This window comes from Actinia tenebrosa, unplaced genomic scaffold (genome assembly GCF_029948245.1).
Source record: "Actinia tenebrosa isolate PJP-AT-01 unplaced genomic scaffold, QUT_ActTen_1.0 PGA_scaffold7__59_contigs__length_16204524, whole genome shotgun sequence".
NCBI classification, from domain to species: Eukaryota; Metazoa; Cnidaria; class Anthozoa; order Actiniaria; family Actiniidae; genus Actinia; species Actinia tenebrosa.
Window position 1 is genome coordinate 13319986 of NW_028292584.1, and position 25853 is coordinate 13345838.

Sequence of the window (25853 nt, forward strand, 5' to 3'; positions counted from 1 at the left end):
AAGAGCACTGTGTTGCAAACTTAACATTTATGCCTAAACACAAACAGTTTTGTCCAAGACTGACTGACTGACTGACTGACGGACGGACGGGGTTTTTAAGTAAATGGTGGGAGTGTCTGCATCAGTAGTGATTTTTTATTCATTTGTATGTACATCCCCTTGCTTACCATGTACTGTTTGCTGTGTTCTGTGTTCTATCTTAATCTAGCTAGCATAACTTATATATTGGTATATTAGTTATTTTACATAGCTAGTATCATAATTTCAGTTTTAATAGTTTATACCTTTTTTCTATAGTAATATATAATGATGATACTAAATAAATATGTATTCTAGAACCAGGGCCGTAGCAAGGTCAAATATATTGGAGGGGCTCTCAAGCCATTCCCATGTATATTTAAAGACAGCCAAACGTTTACATGTATTTATTGCACCATGCACATTTTTGAATTGTTTCGCCACACTGGATTTTAGATTGCAAATTACATTGTTTGGATTCTCTCTTTTCACTAATTCTGATTCCCCTTGTCATATATGACATTCTAAATATTATGCAAAGCAGTTGAAAATTTATTGTGGGAGGGGGGGGGGGGGGGACGTGGGCGGTCCCCTAGCCTTACCCCTTGCTACAGTCCTGAGAACTCAATATTCCAAATTCTATGTTAATTTGTTAGTTGAGAGGGGATGGTAAGAGTGGGGAATTAGTTAATCACTTAGTTAATCCCTCATAATTTTACTTTATTAATTCTTAACAATTTCAGTTCATTCGTCGTGTACTATACATCCTAATACAACAACAGTTAACGAAACAGATAACGTTTCGCTAAACGTCACCACCACAGGAAACCCACCTGTTTATGAGTACATCTGGACTCATCCTAATGGAAGTAGACTGACCGGCAATAGCAGACTGACATTTACTGCCTCAAGACAAGATGCTGGGATATACAATGTTTCTGTGTATAATGGTGTTGGTGATAGGAGTTATTGCACACGTCACGTCACTGTACAATGTAAGTAATAATACATGTATTATCAGTTATCAATCAGTACATTCTTTGATCATAATTGGTGTCCATTTATCTCTTATCTTAATCTCTTGTGGATTAGTAATTATTACTGTGTGAACACTTACCAGAACCAGTTGAACAAAATTTAAAATAACAAAAACTTTAGCCTGATCAGGAGAGAGCAAAATCAGTAACATACGTATTGACCTCAGCTAATCAGGATCACTTATTCCCACCATTGTTGATAACATCTAAGTTTTTTTTCCTGAGATATATAATTTAATGATGCTTTATTGCTTGCTCCTGATTGGTTCAAGTTTGATTTTATTGTTTACACTCTTGATTGGCCAACTTTATTCCAAGTGGTTCTCGTTATCTTAGTTTGTCCAGCACACAGCAGTAATTGTCAATTTAATTTATTTTATGTATTACAGTGCAACTACATGTACATTAAGCGTGGCCACCCAAACAAATGTTAAATCAAATTCACAAATCACCTTCTTTATGCTGAATATCAGATGAATCAATGAATTCTGGACTTCAAACTGTTTCTTGTTCATGGTTTCCTGATAATTCACAACATTTGTATAAAGTAAAATATATGATTTTAGAGGAAAAATTGTGAAAATTTCTACTCGATTCTTTTGTTAAAATACTCAATCGTGGCCTTCTTGGTTGACGTAGTAGTAGCACTGTACATACTGGCTATGTTCTAGTTCATTCATTTCTCAGTTGCATTTTAGTACTTTGTCACCTACAGATTTAACCACCTTCGTCCTGATCAATGCACCTAGTTGGTCGAGCCTTACAACTATCTAATTTGCAGTTTCCATATAAGTAGGGACCTCTACTTCATTGAAGAGTTTGCATTAATGGTCTTTGTGTATAATGGGTGCATGGGATTTTAGAACACCATTGTATTAGTGTATCAAAAGATTAGTCCTTTAGTCCATCAGTGAATCCTTGCTTTAAAGGGTGTATAAGGACAACAGTGATAAATAAGATAAATAAATGAATAACCTATCGATAATGATATTTAACAATAGCATTTCAACAGAGTGGCTCTTCATCCACTGAATTCCAGTTGTATTTGTTTGTTATTGTATTTACCGTCCGTCATGGTACATGTATACCGCATTATTCATTCAAATGTAATTCCCTTAGTTAGCATGTGCTGATTGAGTTGTATTAATTTTACCACTTACTGTTTTCATTGCTACCCACTCATCGAGAGAATAGCAGCAACATGGAAATCGGACAATATGTAGGTCAATAAACTACCTTCAATCAAATAAATCGTGAAATAAGTTTTCCATGTACCTTCTCATGTACCTCCCCGTGTACCTTTATCAGTGTAATCTAACTATTTACTGAATATGAGCTTAGCAGAGAAAACAGTGGTAAAATCCTATGTTTTCTTATTTTAGAGGGGATGATGGGATAACGAGGGTAATCTCTTTGCTTATTTTACATTGTCATACTGGAAAATCGATTTTACTTGTTGTTTTTTTTAACAATTTCAGTTCCTTCATCGTGTAGCATACATCCTGATGCAACAACAGTTAACGAAACAGACAAGGTCTCGCTAAAAATCACCACCACAGGAAACCCACCTGTTTATGAGTACATCTGGACTCATCCTAAAGGAAGTAGACTGACCGCCAATAGCATACTGACATTTACTGCCTCAAGACAAGATACTGGGACATACAAGGTGTCTGTGTATAATGGAGTTGGTGATAGGAGTATTTGCACAAGTAACGTCACTGTACAATGTAAGCTGATGCATTTATTTTGTAGCTAGACATTATTGTATATTCTCTCAGACTATAATTAGGTGTACGTTTATCTCTTCTTGTCTTGTGGATATTAGTCTTGAATTGATATTTGATATCGGGATTTTGATTTGGGAGAATATATTTAATATAGGTATCCCAGAGTTCTTTGTAATTCATTTGTTATTTGTCTTTGAGGAGCCTGTCTACTAAAGTGCAAACAATAGAGTACAAACACTAAAAGTGTGCAACACTTTGCACTATTTAGTAGTAAATAGTGCTAATTAAACAATAGAAAACAATAGGATTAGCATAATTTAGCAGTATTTAGTGGTATTTATGTTGCACACTTAAGTGTTAGTGCTCAAAAAGTGGTTCAAGAAGAAACAATAGAAAATAGAAGAAAAGACCTATTTATAACAATGATAACGTAATAGAGTACAAACACTAAAAGTGTGCAACACTTTGCACTATTATAATAGTAAATAGTGCTAACTAAGCAATAGAAAACAATAGGATTAGCATAATTGAGCAATATCTAATGGTATTTATGTTACACACTTATAGTGTTTGTACTCTATAACCGTGAAACTTTAGTAATGCTAAATAGCACAATTTCATGCAAATTCCATTGTTTTCTATTGTTTAATTTAATAATATTAATAATATTTATTTATAAAGCGCAAATACAAATCTGTTCTAAGCGCTAGTAAACAAACGACAAAAACAACGACAAAATAAAATAATTTACAAAGAATATGCTAATTTGAAGAGATAAGTTTTAAGTTCAGTTTTGAATGAGGCAAGACTTGATGCATTTCGGAGAGATATTGGAAGTGAGTTCCAGAGTTCAGGAGCAGCCACAGAGAAGGAGCGATGACCATAAGATTTAAGATTATAAGAATGTGCTGATAGAAGAACTTGTGATGCAGAACGAAGATTACGGTTCGGTTTATACACTGAAATGAGTTCCCGGATATAGATAGGAGATTGGCCATGAAGAGCTTTAAAAGTAAGTAATAGGATTTTATATTTGATTCTAGATTCAATTGGTAGCCAATGCAGATTAACGAGGATAGGTGTAATGTGGTCATGTTTATGGGAAAGAGTGATTATTCTGGCAGCAGCATTCTGTACAGATTGTAGTTTATCTAAGAGTTTGTTTGGTAAGCCAAAGAGCAGAGAGTTACAGTTGTCGAGTTTGGAGGATATGAACGCGTGGACGAGAGTTTCAGTTGTTTTCAAAGAGATGTATTTTCTTATTTTAGCAATGTTTCTGAGATGATAAAAAGAAGACTTGCAAATATTATTCACATGACGAACCAAAGTAAGATGCGTATCAAATATGACACCAATGTTCCGAGCATGCATTGAGGGCATTATCACATCAGAACCAAATTGAAGAGAAGGAAGAGTTAACTGTGGGCTGTGCTTTGAAGAAAATAACAGGAATTCAGTTTTGCCTTTATTTAGTTTCAATTTATTTGTAGTCATCCAAGCATCAATATCAGATAGACAGTTTTCAATCAGATTCATGGAATCATTAAGGGACAAATCATCATTACAGGAGAAAGGAATATATAATTGAGTGTCATCAGCATAAAGGTGGAAAGACATTCTGTGTATTCGGAGGATATCAGCTACTGGAGAAGTATAAAGGAGATACAACAAAGGACCAAGTACAGAACCTTGAGGTACGCCACAATCAAGTTGAAGGGCTTCAGAAGAAAAATCATCAATGGAAACAAATTGAAAGCGATCAGTGAGGTAGGACTTAAACCATTGAAGAGCTATGCCAGAAATGCCAAATTTTGTATGGAGACGATCTAGAAGAATTTGATGATCAACTGTGTCAAATGCAGCAGATAGGTCCAAGAGTAGCATGGCAACACAAGAACGATTGTCAATGGAGTGGAGGATATCATTTTGTACTCGAAGAAGAGCAGTTTCACAGCTATGAAATGTTTTGTATGCAGACTGCAATGGTTCATGGAGATTGTTCAGAGACAGATAATCATTTAGCTGAAGGGAAACGACTTTTCCAATAATCTTGGAGATATTCTTTAAATTAGAGATAGGGCGATAATTTCCAAAAATTTCATGATCAAGAGATGTTTTTTTCAGTAACGGTTTTAAAACAGCAACTTTAAGAGAAGATGGAACAACACCAGTTTGAAGTGACAGGTTAACGATTTCACATATAGTAGGCAGTAATGCACCAAAATGTCCAAGTAGGAGACTTGCAGGAAAAGGATCAAGACTACAGGATTTAGATGACATCTTTTTCGCAATGGCTGATAATTCATCAATAGAGATAGGCGAAAATGAATCAATTTTACAATCCAGTTTAGGTGAATCCAGATAAGAGAAATCATTTGAAAGATGTGACGTAGGAACGAAGCCATTTCTGATGTTAACGATTTTGTTTTTAAAGAAGTAAACAAAATTGTTAGCTAGATCTGTGGATGAAGTTGAGGTTGGTAGTTTTTTCTCAGGTATACGGTGTAGCACTATTAAGCACTATTTTGCACTATTTAGTAATTAGTGTTTTGCGGATTAGTGTTTGCACTCTATTGAAACAATCCATAACATTATTTTTGAATCGATTTGTTTTACCAAACCAAATTTAATGCTGATTTCAAATCTGGAAAGCGGTCGTTTTTTTTCTAAAGTAAATGAAGCAGCGTGAAGGATTATTCACTCTCCTTTTTGTACAACCCGTTGCCTCATTCCAATTAGCTGCTTGTTCAAATTTTTCATTCTACTCATTGACACCGGACACTTACCGATTTTTTCTACGAGTAATACTCGTGTCATTTTTTTTTGGAACTTTATCAAAACTGTGTTTCATATAATAATGAAGATATCGAAAAAATATCCTGTTATTATAAAAGGTAATTCAGCTTAGTTTTTTGGTTTGGGGGGGTGGGGGGTTTGTGTGCGAGCCCATCATTTTCCCTGTCACCCCATGTGAGCTGAGTTGGTTGGTTCTCTTTCTGACTCCAAGGGCTTTTTCGGCCCTCCGGTTTTTCCTCCCTCCTCTCAAATCAACCCTAACTAATTCAAACTGGTTAGAGCTGTGCTCGTAGACTAAAATGGAAGTAGTCCGTCACTTAAACTAGTTAATGTTTTATCTAAAGTAAATTAAGCAGCTTTTTGTACATCCAATTGGCTGCTTGTTCAAATTTTTCCTTCTACTTATTGACACCGGATTACCGGTATTTACCCCAATTCCATGCGGCCATTTATGTTTAAACCGAATTGTTTATGGCTCCAAGCTTACATTGTCTCCCTGACATTATCATTAACTACGCATTTGTTAACTTTTTGACTAGTAAGTAACTCTTTGATGAGTTTCACTGATGATTTCCATTTCTGGCTGTCTTTCCTTCGAGAACAAGTTAAGCCCTATATAGCATTGTATAGCTCTCATTTCATTGTGTAATACTGACAGATCCTGTTAGTTGTGCCATATATACTGTTTTGCCAATTATTAAAAGTGAACCAATAACGCGGTGATTGTTAACAGCAAAAGAAACTCTACTTTATTTGTGTGTTGCTCCTTTACCTTTTCAAATAATTATATTTATATTTTATCAGATCCTCCGGTGGCTGTGACTTCGAAGTTAGTCATAATTGAAAACTACCAAAACGGATCATTAAATTGCTCTGCTCCAGGCGAGCCTGAACCGACCTTTTCTTGGACGTCCACCACAACCAGAACACTGCTGACCAAAGACAATGGAAGAACAGTGGTGTTGATTAACGCAACACTAGAAGATACAGGAAACTATACCTGTACTGCTAAAAATAGTTTGGGTGATTCCAGCAGCACCTCGAGTGTAATAGTTGCATGTAAATAAACTGCAGTTACTCGTTTTATCATTTATGTCGTATTTTCTTGTGCAAATATGCGACAAATATTTGTTTGTATCCTCCACGAAAAGCGCGGTTTCACCCTGAGCTACCACCATCCCGGTTATTCGACTGGTTTATCTTGTCAAAGTTTGAAAAAGAAAATTTTACATGCTAATTCCTTCTCGGTGTCTGTTATCTTGGTGACTTTTCTAGTATGTATAATGGCGTGGCATTCGTCCATAATTCTAAACTGCTTTATTCAAATATTTATTTATATTTATTAAAAAAAAAGCAAATTGATTGTTATAAGGGTGCTTACAAAACATCGAAGTTCCAACGGAGAAGTTGCGTTCCTGGAATATCGTCCTCAGCGAAGTCTAGAATCTAAACATTCGTTTTAGTCAAACGCAGTAGGTGGAAATACATTGTAATATCATCCTTCGGTTCTGTTGTGGGAGTATATATTTCAGTGTAGCGCATGGTTTTATTTATTTTTTCTCATTTCTACTCCGACTGAAAACATTTTATGTACCACTAAAATGTTATTCATTGTGTAATACAGATCCTGTTGGTTGTACCATATCTCCAGATTTGCCAAATGTTATCGTAAATGAAAGTGGGTCAGTAACTTTGACATGCGTTGGAAAAGGACAACCGCCAGTGAATGAGTTTTCTTGGACCTATCCCAATGGTACTACACATCCTGGTACTTCAGTCCTTCAGTACAGGGCTTCCAGAACGGACATAAAAATTTACCATTGTTTGGTTCGAAATAGCATAGGACGTTCTGGAAATTGTACACGCGAGGTCACCGTGCATTGTAAGTTTTAAGAATGATATTTGACACTAACCGTTGAATTGGCGTTCCATTTAACCCCTGTCTTTTGAATTAAAAAAACTTAGAGGAAAATTAAATCAGTCCACAACCCTGTCGGCCTGCCTGCCCGCCTTGATCGTGATTAATTGACCGGCCGACCGTACGAGTTAGTGAGTGAGTGAATAGTGACCCTAAGATCATCTTATAGTTATAGTACTCAAGTACAACGTTATCAGTATACCAGTATATCGATAACATCGGTATTAGCCCATGAGTATCCTTGCATAAGAACAACAATGCATATCATCGTTTATTAACACTAGCGGGTTATTATTCATATAAATTGTATGTCCATCCTTTGCCTTACCACGTGCTGTGGTTTAGAACGTAGGTGAGTTCCCAAGTCCTTTGTGTTTTGTTATGTTTGAGGGGATAGATAGGTAGGACTTAAAATCTCATAGCATAATTTACTTTATCAGCATTCAAATTATAAAATCGATTTACTTGCTTCTTTTAACGATTCCAGTTCCTTCATCGTGTAAAATATACCCTAATACAACGACAGTTAACGAAAAAGACAAGGTGTCGCTAAACGTCACCACCACAGGAAACCCACCTGTTTATGAATACATCTGGACTCATCCTACTGGAAGTAGTCTGACCGCCAATAGCACACTGAAATTTACTGCCTCAAGACAAGATACTGGGACATACAAGGTTTCTGTGTATAATGGTATTGGTGATAGGACTATTTGCACAAGTAGCGTCACTGTACAATGTAAGCTGATGCATTTATTTTCTATAGTTAGAAAATAGTCTGATCACAATTGGGTATATATACTTTTATTTCGTCTTCTGGATAAGTTGTCAGTAATCATGATTTGCTATGATAGTTCAATTTGGGGAGAATAAATATATGTATGTAAGGAACCCAGAGTTCTCATCGTCATCTGCAGCTGTTGTGAGTCAACCACATGTTCATTTATTTGCCATTTACCTTTAAATATTGCATTCACCACAGGGAACCCGGCTCCAGAAAGTGAGTACTTTGCTGTAGTACAAAATAATTTTTCTTTCTGATATGGACTAACTGCAGTGCTTATACATGATTATATAAGCACCGCATCCCGTATCCGGGATAGCGAATTAAGATCTTAGTAAGGCAGTTATGCATGCGACTTTACACATAGGTAATATTGTTCCTATAATGGGTGGCTCTGTTTTCCACAAGAAGCTAAGCCCCGACATATCCACATACCTTTCATTTCATTGTGTACTAAAAAAATATTGTTGGTTGTGTCATATGTAGTCTTTTAGGTTTAGGTTGAATTAGGTAACTTGATATCCTCTTTTGTTTTGTTACAGTCATGCCTCGCTTGGTTAATATATCGTTAATCAAAGATCCTCAGTCCACGGTTAGAGAAGAAGCTGGGACTATATTTGCCTACGAAACTGACAGCTTCAATCTAACCTGCGAGTCACACGCAAACCCTGAAGCAAGGTATAAGTGGACAGTACCAGACCCAAGGCTATTCAGTGAGCTGAACCAACAGACACTGTTATTCAACGACGTAACCAAAGATCATTCAGGGAGATACGTGTGCACTGCCATTAATATTGTTGGTGAAGCAAACAGTTCAAAGAACTTGAGCGTCTATTGTAAGTTTTGTTTTGTTGTTGTTGTTGTTTGTGTTGTCATCGTCGTTTGTTGACTGTTAGACTTTATTATTTATACAATACTATATTTCATAGTCCTTCGGCTAGAATGCAGGTCATCGTCGAGCATGCTCAGTAAGAAATAAAGGCTCTGGGTATGAGATTGGTTGCCTACTATGGAAAAAATGAAGCTACTTTATTTTTTTCCGGTCCGGTATCCTTAAAAATCGTGCGTTCTGATTGGCTGTTTGAGCGGGCGGTATTTTGTCAGTATCCGCCCGCGCGCGCGGTCCGGTATCCTTTGCCGCTAAACGACAACACAAAACGATTACAAAAACAAGTAAAAAAAATACGGGGAAAAAAAATATATATTTACCGCCCTATAGTCGGTCCGGATAGAGAAAAACTGTGCCCTCGGTCTTGAAAACGTATATTCAAGACCGTATATTCAAGACCTCGGGCACAGTTTTTCCCTATCCGGATCGACTATAGGACGGTAATTAACATATATGTACGTGCTCCTACGAAGCGACGATGACGCTATTATTAGCCCACGATTGCACGCGCGCACTCAAATCCAAAACCAAAAAAACCAGAAAAAAAAAAAAAAAACAAAAAAAACAAAAAAAAAAACAAAAAAACCAACCATACACTTTATAGGTTTTGGTGGTAGCCTCATTTTCAGAATTAGCTTTGGGCGTTCTATATCGTGGCTCTTGGCCGATCAAAGAGAACCGAACCAAGATAATACCCTCAGTTAATACCGAGAACGGAGGCAATAAGAATAGGTTATCGTATGGGGCCGAGTAAAATTAAGGATTAATTTCACAAGTGTTTTCATAGCTTTGAAATTGCCCGAGTCGTTTATCATATACTGGGCAAAGGGGAAAAAAAACTCGTAGAAGCTGACTAATGTCCGTACGTATCAAATCAAAGGTAGTTATGGTTCACAATAATTTTATTTAACAGAGTTCAAAACCCGGGGCCTAGGGCCGATGACCGCAATTCCATCGAGAAAAAGCGTTATTTCTTTTGTATTTTTATGTTAGCCTCGCATTCAAGTTACTTTTGAGAAGATTCGCAAAGACAATTTTTCGGGATACCGTTTCACACACCATTGACGTTCAACGATTTTCGGATTCGGCAACGCGTAGCAAATTTTTGATTCAGCTTGAAAAAATCGCAACGCAGAATGTCGAAATTTTTGCAACTTGAATCGTGTAACAACTTCATTAGATAAATCTGCTTGGTTCTGCCTTATTGGTTCCGTCCACGAACCGGTAAATGAATTCCAAAGCGTATGCACGACTGGGCAGCGTCAGTATATAGTATAAAGACCCCTTCACATGGAATTGTTTCTTTATAGATTGGCCTTTCGTCCACACGTATCCGGTGAATACGCCACTCGAAAACGCAACTTTTCAAAGACTTATACGTATGGACGGACGAAAATGTGATTCGAAAACGGTACTTGTGGACGCGAATTTTTGTTTGATGGCGGTAAAAAAATATTCAAGTTCAAAAATACCCGGATACGTGTGGACTGCGTGTCTAAAAAGTTTTACTGGGTCGAGGAGATCACCATGCCTCATGATTATTAATTGATGAATAGACACTTTGCAGCACTTTGGAATGCAGCTCAACCTGGGGGACAAAACGATAGGTTCAAATTCTCAGGAGACTGGAATTCTTTTGTTTTGTCCCCCAGATGGAGCTGCTTTGACGTCACATGCAAGGGTCTATTTCCCTCATCACTATTCACCCACAGGGATGTTAAACGGTTAAACGTCTTCTGGAAACAAAAGATTCAGAAGTGATCATGATATTATGTAAATTATCAAGGGCGGGGACTGTTGACTAACACATGTCAAGGTCCTGATAATTTACGATATCGTGCCAAAACCGAGTTCAATAATTGTTTTATTACAGAATTTGTAAACCAAAAATAAAAACTCCTATCCCCCCCCCCCCCCCCCCCCTTTTTAAAGCAAACTATATTCCAACGTATTTTGTAACCTTTAGTGAATTTCATAACAAATGTATTTTCTGCAGAAAATAATAATAATAATGCAAATAATACATCTGTCAAGTGAAATTTACACGCTATCGGGGATTTAGAATTAATCCAAGTCGACCTGTCTGAGGCTAACAGAGTCAAGATGAAATCCAGTCTGAAAAAAAAGCGAGCGTCGAAGTCGCGTCCAGTGGGTGTGATATGATCTGGTTGGATTGAACGGGCTTTAATCAGCGCGCAAGAACTAAGAAGGATACGATGGACTTTGCGAAAGTCTGTCGGGGATTGGGTGAATGATCTCTGCAATAACGAGACGAGATATAAGGGACATGTTTATATTGAAATATGTTATATTCCAAGTAAGAGACAAGACGCGCCTTTGCAATTTTGGACATTGTTACTATTGGTGAAATGTAGTTTAGGAACACTCGGTGTCATTTTAAAAGGTACAGTAAAATAGCTTACTTTATCCATACGTTTTTTGTTTTTTGTTTTGTAATACTCATCCATGATAAGAAAATTCACCATATCGCTAGATTATGTGTGCTTATAATTTTGTTGTTGCTTTTTTGTTAGTTTGTTGTTGTTTCTTTGTTTGTTTTATTTTTGTTAATTATTATTAAAAAATGTTTATTAAAATCTATGCCTTTGGATTTCCTTTTAGTCAAGCCAAAATCTACATCAATCAGCATTTCTCCAAAACAGACAGGTTTTTGTCGTGGAAGTAATGCCACCATCTCCTGTACATCCTATGCCAAGCCTCCTGCTAAATACTTTTTGTATCGTAACACAAGTCAGATCCATGATAACAGCATTAGTGGCGTGTTTTGTGTGACATTAAATGAATTAGGCAAGAAAAACTACACCTGTGTATCGTACAATACTGTGGGGTTTGGTCAAAATAGAAGTTTGGAGCTTGTTGTCAAAGGTATTAAAAGAATATCCAATGTAATCGTTTCTTCTATCAATTTTTTTTAACAAGAAAAAACAATAACCGTCCTAACCAAACTACAATGACACAGAAATAAATATTTTTTTTTAATTTGGCAAGGGATCTACTACATACACCTTCCATTTATTATGAATATTTAAACTTTGAGAAAATACAGGTTCAAAAAAAAAGTGCTTGAAGAACACACTTATGACACATTAATTGTACTCCTCTTGCCCAATCACAATCGAGTAATTTTATTGAGTGTATTACAACTTATAAAATCGAATATTAGCAAACTTATTTTCGTGTTGGGTACTAGAAATAAACATATTTCCAGATTAACTATTGTTGCGCTTTCATGATGTTTTCATATTCTCATTTAATTTTTCATTTCTTGTTTATTTCCTCTTTCATTGTAATTCTTTTAATTCATTGTCATGGCAACAAAAAATAACATTGCAGTAGCAAAGCATAAAATTATTCATGTTTTGATATATTTCAAATGCTTCCCAAAATCAAATGCGATGTGATGATTTATTAAAAAAGTCTTCAAAGTTGCCATAGCAATATCATATTGACAGTAGAGTAACTAATGAATCGTCGTTAAGCAACTGCTTCATTATTGTATACCCTCTTTTTTCTTTAGAACATCCGAAAGCCGAAAACTGTAAAGTCACCAGTAAGAATATGATCAATGGATCGGTAGTTGAAGGAGAAAGAGTGACCTTGTCGTGTATCATCACTGGTAGTGATCCACTGAACATAACATGGACCAATGGTAGTCACGTGTGGAATCGAGTGAACCTGACGTTTGATTCTGTCAACAGAGAAAATACTGGAAATTACCTTGTGACAGTTAATAATGGCAAAGAGTGCAACGAAACAAAAGGAGAAAGTCTTCCACTCATCGTCTACTGTAAGTGTTATCTTTATTTGAGTAACACGTGCTGCGGTTTCACTTAAGGTTTAAATCATATCTGTTTTCTTATCTTAGATGGGAGGATGTGGATAGGAAGATTAATCTCTTAGCTATATTTACTTACTCAACATTCAAATATTGTTGTACTCTTTTAACAATTCCAGTTCCTTCTTCGTGTGAAATACATCCTGATAAAAATATAACAGTAAACGAAAACGACACAGTCTCGCTAAACGTCACCACCACAGGAAACCCACCTGTTTATGAGTACATCTGGACTCATCCTAATGGACGTAGACTGACCGCCAATAGCAGACTGACATTTACTGCCTCAAGACAAGATACTGGGACATACAAGGTGTCTGTGTATAATGGTGTTGGTGATCCGGGTATTTGCACAAGTAACATCGCTGTACAATGTGAGCTAATATTGTCTAGTAATTTATATTTAGACAATATCCTCTTTCAACTGATAATCAGTGTACGTCTTTTTGGGGGGGTGGGGAGGAATACTGTAAAGTGATTTAGTTTAGATTTGTTACTTGATAACAGGGTTTAGGTTTTTGGAGAATATATATATGTGTGTATGTGTGTGTGTCTAGGGAACCCAAAGTTCTGGTTCTTTCATTTCTCATTTACCTATTATTCATTCATTAAAGAGTTTGCTTTCAAACTGCAATAAAACGTAGGTATACATTACGGGGAAATGCATTTCCTTATTTCAGTTGACTAACTGTTTTTTTTTAAGAGCTCCTACATGCATTCGTATGTCCAGCAAAACTGATATCTGAAAAATGTGACAAATTTGAAAGTTTTGCCAGTTGTCATTTCTCCCAACTTTCCCTTCATTCATTTATCACTTTGTATTTTTATGATTTTTTACTATTTTTCTATCCATCTCACCACACAAGATTTTGGAGAACTTACTTGCGAAGCTGTTCCAGTTGAGGTGAAGGAGGGAGACAACATAGCACTGAATTGTAGTGTCACTGCATATCCCCCAGCAAGTTACACCTGGAATGTTGGAAACGGAACTGAACGTACCGCATCAAACGTAATGCTTACTGCCTCACTTGATCTTCATAACGAATCGTTTACCTGCACTGCAGAAAACTCCCGTGGATTAAAGAAGTGTTCGACAACACCTCTTAAAGTTCTTTGTGAGTACTAATGCATTCACACAAGTCGGCTAAGGATGGTGTGCGGCACATGCGGGCAGTAGTAGCCACAGTATTTCATCATTTACATCAACATGTCTTTTCATTTTCATGGGTAGTCTTTATGTTCTCGATTTAGCACCTTCAGCTTAAACAGGTTTTTTTTATTTCAAAGATTTATAAGTTGCATCCTCTGAAACATACCCCCTACCCCAATAGACCATGGTTTCCATGTCCATCTTGTAAATTTTGAAGCCAGTTTAACCCTTAGAGCCTCCTACGCAGAGGTTCTTAGTATCTGTAACGCAAATTTTCGAAACCTAACTAATAACTTCTAAGCAGGAGGCTTATCATCTGATTTTTGTGAGTGTGCTCCACTGTTTTTATTATTTCTTTCTTTCTTTCTTTCTTTCTTTCTTTCTTTCTTTGTTTGTTTGTTTGTTTGTTTGTTTGTTTGTTTATTTATTTATTTATTTATTTAAGCTGTTAATAACGGATTTGCGTTACAAATTATGAAAATGGGAAAGGAAAAATTCCTTGTTTTTGTTTTTTTAGTTTCATTTTATATGTTATTGAAAGATTGATTGGTTGGTTGGTTGGTTGGTTGACTGACTGGTTGCTGGTTGGTTTGTTCATTGGGTTAGTTACTTGGTATGGGTGATCTTTTTGCCATGTGTTCGCTTAGTAGCCTAGTATTTGCTACTATGATTTTATCTCACACTTGATATATGGTAGTTCTAAAACCATGTTTTGTTTTATTTGTTTCATTTTATTTTTAGATTTTTTAAATAAAATTTTATTCGCTCTCACCCCTCTGATTGGCTAAGAACACTTAGCCAATCCTTAATAGCATGCGAGCTTTACTTGATAAATGTTTTACATTGATCATGTCAAGTTCATTCAAGGTTACAACGTAAATTGAAATATGGTTTGCTGTTGTTTAAAATCCCGAATTAAGTTTTCATTATTGGTTTACAATATGTGTTATTTTTTACTCTTCTATTTCCATCTTGGTTGATCTAACAAGAGAGGCTAACGAGGAATGCTTTGTTATCGTCAACCAAGATGGCGGCAATGACGTAGATGCACCTGCTCTATAGTTCTTTTTACTGATACGGCGATGCATCTTGAATTATGGGATGTCAAGGGGGCAAACACATACAATTTTTTTTTTTTTTTTGAGGGTAGAATGGCCAGGGCTTTGTTTTCAAATAATTTGAAGAGTTGGTGTTTCGCCTGTTCTTCCAACTACCAGCAAATTCAATGGCTTTTAAGATTCTCATTGAAAAGTGTAAAGTCATCCTGACAGCTGCGCAGTATATAAAGTTTCCAATAGTTGCCTCCTCAGTTCAAGATGACCGCCGTATAAGTAAAAATTCATGATATTATATGGCCACAGGTAGCCAAAACAAGGCTCCTTTGTATGGTTTATAAGGGAAGCTTATGGGAGCTATGGTTACACTCAATAATTTGCTTGTACCTTTTCCAGTCTTCTGGCGAGGTTTCAGCGCAATTTGAGGCCGTTGAAGTGGCTCTTTTAAAAAAATCCGCTCTTCTTTCTTATATTAACGTTAACCTTATGAAAAAATATTCCGGTTCATTTTCTCTTGATAAATATCATTATCTTAATTAAAGTCAGCATTGTTTTCAATGCCATCATATCCTGATTATAAATTATACATAATCAGTGGAGTTCAAGATGGAATTATTGTGAACGTTCTTGGTCAGGTTTATATGAAATTTGCATTCATCCCGCGATAGACAACAACAACAGCAAAAAAACAAAAAAACAAAAAAAAAACACACACACACACAAAAACAAAACAAAACAAAAACAACAAAAAAAAAAAAAACAAAAACAAAAAAAACACAGCAGTTTGAGGTAATAGAAATACAAATAAATACAAATTCGTTAGGACTTAACGAACGGCTGTTTCATATTTTGTTCTTCATTTACTTATTTAGTTACTCTTGTGTTATTCCTGTTTTAGATTTCAAAAGAAACATCTGCTCGGAATTAAATTTTAATTTGGTGTCTGGAAGTGGAAGCCAAAATCTTTCGGCGGCTAACCCAACCGGATTCGGTAATCCTATACCCATTCTAACGTGTGTGGGTGCTCAAGTTGTTGTTTCCAACTCCAAGTCCATAATAACCGTAAACACCACGGTACCCAAAAACGTTTCTTGTACGTTCATCAACAAAGTTGGTAACTGTTTTAGGGACATTACAGTCTGGAAAAGAGGTAAGTATTCTCTTGCAATTGTATAGCTTATCTCGGAGAACTCGAATGTAACCAAAGTGAAGCTAGCGTCGGATTGACAGCGTTGGTTTCATACGGAAGCCCTGAGGGGGCAGGGCTTCCGTAGATTCAGATTCATTTAGAGACCTTTAGTACAACGGTCTTGCTAGCCCTGCAAACTGCAGTTCAACGCCAGGCGTTTTCTGTCAAACTTTCGACGTTTAGCAAGGCATCCTACCGAAGTTGTTAATGGAAAAGTGGCCATTTTGAATTTCATTGATGCCAAGTCTTTCTCCGCGTTTGCGGGCCACTTTTCGGGGCCTGATTCCTAGCGGTAAACATGATGCTAAAGGTCTCTATTGAAATAGAGATACATTACCGTGGGAGGTCAAACAGGCCATTCTATTTAAATTAAATCATGCTATATTACTAATTTATTTTTTCTCATTTGTTAAAAGTTCCGGCATACAAAAAGAAATCCACAATGCAGATATTAGGAATGGATTTCAATATTGATCTCAAAGATAACAACACTCAGGCTTTTATCGCCTTGTCCAAGAAAATAAAGACAGCTGTGAGTTTGCATAAAGCTAGATTTAGCTGAAACTTCACTGGAATAATCACTGGTTAAAGTTTTTTCTTGATATTTCGATGTGAAGTATTTAATTTTTACGACTTCCTTTTTAGTTCTGAATGAATGTTTTCTGAATTATTTCAATTAAACTGCCAAACACATAATCCACCTAAATAAGATCGACGTTTGACTCAGGCCGCGTCCACACGTATCCGGAAATTTTTGTATCCGCAATTTTTATTTATTTTTTTATTTTTTTCATTTTTATTGTTTTTGTTTTTTTGCGGATACGGGTTGCGTCCACACGTGTCCGGAAATTTTTGTATCCGTATCCGGAAATTTTCGAAAACGGTCTCCAGAGTGGAAATTTTCGAATACGCTCCGAATACGGATACGTGTGGACGGTCGTATCCACAAATAATAATAATAATAATAATAATAATAATAATAATAATAACTTTATTTAAGCGTCGAAATTTTCTAGTTTACAATAAATTGTGAACTAATAGAGGACACCTATCTTCCTATCTATACATTATAAAACTCCCTCCCATCCCATCTGCCCTTCATATGTAATTTAAAAATAAGTAAAAAAATTTAAAAAATTAAAAAAAACTAAAATATAAATAAATACATCATCAACTAAAAAAACTTAACTTTTTCGAATACGCTGACGTAAACACGATGTTGCGCATGCTCAATAAGAAAACCTATCCGTCAAAGGAACTAGGCACTAGCGTGCATCAGGGCGGATCAAGAAGTTTTCGGATACGTGTGGACGGGGCCCTCAACCAGTCGATCAGAAACCGATACAGTCTGGTACGCCTCTTGTGAAGTTCGACGTTTGCCCTTAGCCTTGGCATTTTTTAACATTGTAATATAACAGTTTGTTTTGGTATCTAATTTCACTTCTTAATTTGACCCTAGATTTTGGAAGTCTATAGAATATCAGGAAACAAATACGTAATCAACATTTACGTCATTACTTTTGTGTATGTATATATTTTGCCTAACTATTTTACTATGCAGGTTGCTTCCCGTCGTTTTTTTTTTTTTTTTTTTTTTTTACATTTTCTTATTTGCCTGTAGTTTACGGTGCTATTATATGTATTTTAAATTTTAATTTTGTCTCGTCTCGTCTCGTCTCACCTCATCTAATCATTTCTTGGCGATTTGTTTTAGAAATTCACAACATATTCAGGGTGTTATAATTGGTTTTAAATACCGATTTAGCTTGTTCCGGTTTTTTTTTTTTTTTTTTTTTTTTTTTTCTTTTTTTTTTTTTTTTTTTTTTTTCATTAATAATATTTTCATTTTTATTTTAGGGAAGGAAGTGTCTGGGTAAATTTTGAGTTAGAGCTTATCGCCAACGTCCCTAATCCGCTACAGCCTCTGCAAGATGCTCTTGTTCAGAATAAAGGAAACCTCAGCGGATTGATGGTCAATGAAAGTAGTTTAAGTGAAGGTATGTGTATTTTGTGAGTATATTTCTGCAGTTTCTATTAACTGGTAGGAATTTCCCGGACATTACATTTTCGTGCTGGTATATCACCATATTATCACCATATTATCAAAAAATAAAAATAAAATGAAAAAATGAAAAAAATAATAACAGGATTTCAAGTGAATAAGCATGCATTAGCATGACTAGCCTCTCTATAGTTAGAAACAACATCAGGAATTACACTATTACGATAATCTTATTTTGTTTTTTTCTTCGGATCTCATTAACATTTTAATATACCTTTTTCCAGGTTTTGAAAAACCGAAAACATCCTCAACTACAACACCGACGGCAGCTCCAACCCCAACAACGACAGAGAGTTCTACTCCGATCCTCCCTACATTCTGGGAAAAATATCGTGAATATATTATTGGCGCCATTATTGGTGTTTTAGCGTTAATTGGATTGTTATTGTTATTGATTTGGTGGCGCTATAGAAAGAAAAGAATCGAAAAAAGTAAATATCATAATAATCAGTTGTTTATACGTTTTTGACGAGACTGGCGCAACAAAAAAAGCTTGCTTTTCACCGCTGTGCCGCTAAAGTGTCAAGATGTTGGTTGGATGCTGGTTCCATAGGATGAATATGCATTTGTATTATTTATAGTGATCTCCCTTTCACGAGATTCCGTCTTACCTTCCCTTAATAAAAGGAGTAGTTTCATTTTTTCTCCTATGCATTGTTTAAAATTATGTGATTTTCTTGCTCCATTTTTCTACCTCAAAAAATCAACCCTTCAAGTCAAACATTCGCAACTGCTTATTGATATTATCTAATTATGTTTTTATAACACAGATCCTGCTTTGGTAAATAATAATAATGCTACTGGGGATATGTGAGTAATTTGTTGTCGTTTAAAGCGTGAACATATTGCTTATTCTTTTGTTAATTCGTTTCTTTCTTTCTTTTATTGATTCGCTCGTTTCTTTTATCCAGCCATCCATCCATTAATCCATCCATCCATCCATCCATCCATTTACTTGTTTGTTTGTTTGTTTATTTATTTATTTTTTAATTATTTAATTAATTATTTATTTAATTATTTATTTATTTAATTATTTATTTATTAATTATTTTTTTCATTATTATTATTTTTTTTTTTTGACTAATTGATCGGTTCAATGATCGCGTTTTTTTAAATGAGCGTTTTCCTATACCCACCGACATGCGGTTGAGGGGGCTCAGGCAAGGGACAACGACGCGTATTCTACATCTGACTATGCTGATCGTGGCCCATCACATGCTGAAGGGGGAAAAGATGAGCCTGCATATGCCGCTGTAGATATGACCAAGGTATGAATCAGTGTTATTCCTTGCACATCACATAAGACAGAGAAGTATAAAGTTGTGTAAATTAAATGTTTTACAAAATGAATTAGTCAAATCCAACTAGTGGTCTATCATCAATGTTGATTGGATGAGCTACTACTAGGCTATAAGTTATTTAAGTTATAGCCTACTAATAGCAAAAAGTGTCAGCTTTGAAAACCAAAACATTAATTTTAACTTTAATTTTAACTTGTTTGCATCTATATATTTTACTGATTAGTTGGATTTGACTAAAACAATTACTCTTCTCGCTCACATGGCCTAAGAGTCAATAGCCCATTCGAGCTCGAGGACTAATTGCTAAATAGATAGAACGAAAACTTTGATTGAGTGATAGGCATGTATGTATCTTGCTCGAGGCTATGGAAACACGGCTTTGACGCCAAAGATTTGGATGATTTTTTAAATTTGTAAAAAAAAGTTACTTATTTTCTTGTTCTTAAACATTAACTTTGAAATAAAAAAAGGTCGTAATACATGAATTAATGCATTAAAAGTTATAAATCTATGAAGCAATGATGAAAAACGGAAGGAAATCTTTCAAGTAGTCTCCTTTATCGTCAAAGACTACCCAATACCTTTTCGGTTTTAGTACCAAATTTTGACTCTTCCTCATCGAAATTCATTTTTCTCATCAATTTCCTGCACCATCCAGCTTAAAAATACTTTGCTTATTGATTATTTTGTTCATTTTAGCAGTTATACTTTATAAAGTTTGAATAAATAAACTGCTGCTCTTCGATTTTTAATTTGAACTACAAATCGTTCTCTTTTTTTCTTCTTCTTACTTTCCGATTTTTCACCTGAACTTTTTATCCCCTGATTATTCGATTTTTAACCTGAACAATTAAGCAATGGTCAATGCTTAGCGTGCGTAAATCTATTGATGGTGCACGCGGATAGTTGGGAGAGCACGATGGTAGCGTAAGAGTTGCACGAGGCGGAGCCTCGATCTTCGTTGGCGCAAATTGTCTGAGCATTGTACGAGTGATCCATACATTTTTTCTTCATAGTTGGTGAACCAATCAGAGCGCGTTATATCTTAATTAAGTTATAATTCCTTTTTCCCCGTTATGAATTTTTTTAACCATAGGTTTTCGGTTGTTTTTTTTTTTTGTTGTTGTTGTTTTTTTTTGTTTTTTTTTTTTGTTTTTTTGTGTTGTTTTTTTTTGTTTGTTTTGTTTTGTTTTTGTTTGTTTGTTTTTTTCTTTTTATTCTTTTGTTTTGTTTTTGTTTTTTTTGTTTTTTCTCTGATTATTTGATTGTTAACCTGAACTATTCAAGCAAACTCAGTTCATATTCCTCTCATCTTCAGGTCAACCATGCCACTCTGTTCTATACCACTTTCAATTCTATATCCCGTAGATAAATGCAGTCGTAGACTGCCTTTTTTTAACGTTACATTTATTGTTTACTTACTGTAGAAAACTAAGAAGAAGAAACCTGAGGAGAAGAAAAAAGAGCTGACCTACGCAGCCTTAGAAGACTTTCAACCACCAGGTGGTCGTGGTGGCATTGTCCTTGAACCACTTCCAAAGGGTCAGCATACCAAAATGCCTGAGAAGTACGAGGATACTATCTACGCGGAGATTGTTAGGACCAAGAAATCGGCTAGTTGGTATGAGAGTGCTTCTGATGCTAGTGATAATATCCCTTTGTCTGATATGCATGGTCAAGGTACTGAGACAAAGCCTTCAGACCAGACTGCAGACCCAGCAAAGCAAAATGACCAGAAACGAGCCACCGATGAAAAAGGAAAGCCACCGGACAATCAGGGGCAGCCCCCGACCAAAGAGGATTCTGGTAAGGAGGAATCAGACTCAGCGGAAAGTTCAGTTACCAAATTGTGAGTTTTCGTAAAACTCGAAAGTAATAAGGTTGATTTGCGGCTCACTCTTCCTCTTCTTTATGATTGTCTCATAAGCATCTTTTTCGTTATCTGGAATTTCTTCAAACTTGTTTTAAAAGTTTTGTTGTCGAAATGTTGCTTCATTAACTAGATTTCTTGGTTCTTTTTCAACGTTCCTTGCGTTGCTATTGTCGTTGTTGTTGTTAATGTTGTTTTATTTGACACTGTTAATGTTTATTTACTGAGATTCTCTGTCACACGCGACCAACTCGACCTTCATCACAAACGAAAATTGAGTTTTGGTGGTCGCCATTCAAAAGGGTTTCTTTTATGTCACAGGATTCGGGCTCCGAATTTCAAGCACTTGAATGCAAATCTATCGGTATTGATTTATCTCAGTGATCTTGAACACACACACAAATTATAGTAAATAGCGATAGCTTTGCAGTCAAACGTTTGGAATTAGAAGCCGGAATCCTGTGACATTTTTGAGAAAATATATCACGAGCGAGAAATTCACAGCTACAAGAAAGAGCATGAGATAAGGGCAACTGTTGTTTGCACTTGTTCACGTGAGTATTCGCGTCGTTCCTGCTGTATACAGTCAATTCAAAAAACGTTGTCGTCGACCGGCTCAAGCCTACGCGACTGGACCGAAAGGAATATGGGTAAAAATCACTGAAGCGGTTAAATATTCGTTCTGAATTAATTGTTTCCGCTAGTAATAAAATAATAATGGCGAGAAACAATCCATCAAATGCATGTCTTTAGGTTTAGGGAAAGAAAAATAAAGTAGTTATGATTCAGTTCACAATTTCGAAAATATGAAGGCATCAAAAAAACGTCTCCTTCAACACTTTCCGCTCGCCTACGAAGGTTCGTGCTGTAAACCAGGCATAACTAGTCAGATAAAATTATGGAGTCAACTCGGCTTCAATGATTGCTATCCAGAGTTTCTTTCGGTCCAGTCGCGTAGGCTTGAGTTGGTCGACCACAACGTATTTGAATTGACTGTAAACCAAAAGAAACGATAGAAATCTTTTTGATTGGAGTTCACTAAAACTAAATTTTTCGTTTGTGATGAAGGTCTCGTTGGTCGCGTGATTGGGAATCGCAGCATTGTTGTTCAGTTCTAGTTATTGTCTTATTTTTAAGACTAAAAATTAAATTGATTACAATTTTCATATAAATCAAAACAAAAACTGGAATGAAATGAAATTACAATATTTCCATTTATATATATTTTTCTGAGTTTTTGATATTCAAATTTCTAAAAAGTAATATATATATATATATAAATATAAAAGAGTAATATATAAAAAATAAATATCGTTTTTTTTTTAAATTACATTAATTTTGAATAATATTTTGAAAATTTCTGCAGCAAATAAATTTATTAGATCATTTAAAATTTCATTAAAACGAATTTCTAATATCCGCGTTTCTTAATTTTCTTCTAAAAAAGATGTACTCGTTAGATCATTTCATATAAAACGAAAATAAATTGTATTTGTAATTTTTTATTCTTTTTTCGACTTATATAGTTTGCAATCGAACTAAGCACTTTTTTTGCAATCCAGACCAAGTGCCCTTAAGAATAGAAATATTTATTTAAGCTATATCAATATTGCAATTTGGAAATCTTTGCTGGCAAGGAAAAGAAATGGTACTAAAGGGAATGACGTATGGGATGAAATGGGAAACACTGATTATCTCTATCGAAAACATATTAGCTTATAAATATATCTAAAAACATCTTATTGCTAGAACGTTATCATATAAAAATAAAAACAACAAATTGGAATTAAAAGGAAAAAAGTAGAACAGTGTTATTAAGATATATTCATTCCATTAAGGTCTTCGATTTAAAGTTTTTGAAACTTAAAATAAGTTTTGTACTGGCATGTTGCGATTTGTCGGAGAAATCATATTATTCTACCATTTAATAAATCTTTTTATTATATAATTACCAATGAAATATCTATTTTTCTCTATTTCGAAAAATTGATATCTTCACACGTGAAAATAACATGTTATTTTCACGTGTGAAAATAACACCATTGCGATGGCTATTCAAAAATACACGGAAAGAATTGCCCGAAAAAGCCAAAACATACTTCATTGATAATTATATAATAAACAGAATATTACATGGCCGCTTGGAGATACGAAATTTATCTTCTCGTGTTGAAAATCTCTCACTCGTTCGCTGCGCTCACTCGTGAGAGATCTTTTCAACACTCGAAGATAAAATTCGTATCTCCGCGTGCCCATGTAATATCCTCTATATATAACAACAACGTTCTTGCATTTAGGTATCATTAATTTGAGTTTTCAAAGTAAACCATTGTAAATTCAATAGAATAACAGAAAATTGATATTTCATACCGTTTTTCTAGGGGAGGTCGTTTGGAGAGAGAGGGTTGGGAATATTATTGAAATAAATAATAACTAGCATTAACTTTACCTTGTATATGGCATGGTGCTTAAAAACTAAAATAGTATGGAAAAAACAGTCAAAGTGTAAGTTAACCAACATTTCTTTCATAAAGCACTAATCTTGTACATTAAACTGATCGTATCCTAGCATGGTTGTTGCTTGGGAATTAATGCTTTAAAATATCATGTAACTAACAGAGACTTAAAGACTAACATTTAACAATAAATCAACCTAAATTCCCAATACACAGAACTTTTGTAACATTCAAACATGACCTTGTCTTGCTCGTCTTTACCTTCTGTTGTCGTTTTGTTAGTTTGATTGTTTGTATATGTAGTTCCTATTTTCTGTTTTTCAGTTTTGACACTTCTCTGTTTCGTTTTGTTATTGTTATTATTATTTTATTTTATTTTTATTTTTTCTTTTTACTTTTCGCTTATTACTAAAATGCAAGAGCCTCAGCATGCAAATTAATAATGCAAATGAAAAAATGCTGCACAAAGTTGTTTAACTTGTGAAAAATTAAGTTTATTAGTATTATATTTGCTTGGCTTCTACTGTAAAAGTCAAGTTAACTGCTGATGTTGCATCATTTTTGTCCTTAGCCACAATCCGAGTCAGGCAAAAGAAACAAATGAATATAAACGACGTAGTATCTGAGAGCTGTTTTTTTGTTTCTATGACAAGAGGGAAGGACATAAAGTAAAGGAAAAGAAAGAGAGCGAAGGGGGGAAGGAAGAGAAAAGCAAAAAAAGGGAAGAAAAAGCATCATTGCTACACTATTTCAGCTCTTAATTTTTTTTTTGTCTGACTTGGAAGCCATTTGATAATGCGTTGCAGTAATAATTTTCTCTTTTCTTTCTTTAATGCTGTTAAGGTTGTGATGCACGGCAAGTATATAATTAGCAGCAGGTGCATGATTTAACATAATTATTTATTGATATTAAAATCGTTATTTTTCTCATTACCCAAGCCTCGATCATCCAGTTGCTATTTTTTTCTTCCTTGATTTGTGTCTGAGAAAAAAGGGGAATTAGATACTCTATAAAACGTATGCTGAGTGCAATAAATTATCGAGTGAGAGGAGGAAAGAGGTTGATTTCAATTCCACACTCTAGACTAGACTATTGTTAGTGTTATTGTTATTGTTATTGTTAGTGCCCTTACTTCTGATCGTTCGCATACAGTAAAAAAATGAATTGTTTCGTGAAGGTCATTAACGTTCACTCAAGACAAAAATTTTAACAAAATAATACACACAGATATCAAACAAAGAATGGAACAAAAACGAAAAAAAGGAAAAAAGGAAAAAGAAAAGGGAAAAAAAATGAAGGAGGAAAAAAAGACTCAAAAGAATCAGAAAAAATAAATAAAAGAAAGTCAGCTTTGAAATTTTTTATAACCAAATATTGGAAATGTTCAAATACAGGAATTAATTAAGACACTTTTGTTTCATGGAAAATAAATGATCAAGGATTGGGTACATTCACGTTCTCATTGTTTTGTCACTTTTTAAATGGTATTTAATGTAATAATTCTTTTAATATCTCTTTTCCACATAGCAAAACCTCTCAGCCCGAATCATCCTGGTAAATATAACCTACTAATTTCTTTTACTTTTTTTCTACTTCCCATCCCTTTTTGTATTTTCAATTGTTTGTATGTTGTTTGACTGTTGTGACTGTAATTGTTGTAAGATAACAAAAACCAACAAAAACTAACGACGTTTCTTTTTTAATATAATATATTTGCAATTATTTGCAACAAACTACCTAA

At 35.0% G+C, this 25853-nt stretch overlaps 1 protein-coding gene across 8 annotated transcripts in view; it reads left to right on the plus strand.

The window, feature by feature from the left end:
• The window catches only part of LOC116308680 (basement membrane-specific heparan sulfate proteoglycan core protein), a 46677-nt gene that overhangs the window by 15560 nt on the left and 5264 nt on the right, over positions 1-25853 (plus strand). Inside the window, exons 3-22 of one of the 8 annotated variants that reach the window (XR_016121682.1) lie at positions 762-1013; positions 2534-2785; positions 6386-6640; positions 7206-7463; positions 7987-8238; positions 8826-9119; positions 11795-12058; positions 12711-12980; positions 13148-13402; positions 13895-14143; positions 16132-16383; positions 16839-16954; positions 17882-17946; positions 18280-18419; positions 18709-18915; positions 19255-19294; positions 19623-19752; positions 21213-21634; positions 24955-24989; positions 25640-25666. Coding sequence is in view for 7 of the 8 variants with exons in the window: in XM_089039813.1 (XP_088895939.1) it covers positions 762-1013; positions 2534-2785; positions 6386-6640; positions 7206-7463; positions 7987-8238; positions 8826-9119; positions 11795-12058; positions 12711-12980; positions 13148-13402; positions 13895-14143; positions 16132-16383; positions 16839-16954; positions 17882-17946; positions 18280-18419; positions 18709-18915; positions 19255-19294; positions 19623-19752; positions 21213-21634; positions 25640-25666 (4000 nt within the window). In the remaining variant the exon portion in view is untranslated. The remainder of the gene's footprint in view (positions 1-761; positions 1014-2533; positions 2786-6385; positions 6641-7205; positions 7464-7986; positions 8239-8825; positions 9120-11794; positions 12059-12710; positions 12981-13147; positions 13403-13894; positions 14144-16131; positions 16384-16838; positions 16955-17881; positions 17947-18279; positions 18420-18708; positions 18916-19254; positions 19295-19622; positions 19753-21212; positions 21635-24954; positions 24990-25639; positions 25667-25853) is intronic. The other 7 variants (XM_089039817.1, XM_089039813.1, XM_089039818.1 and 4 more) reach the window with 7 other exon arrangements.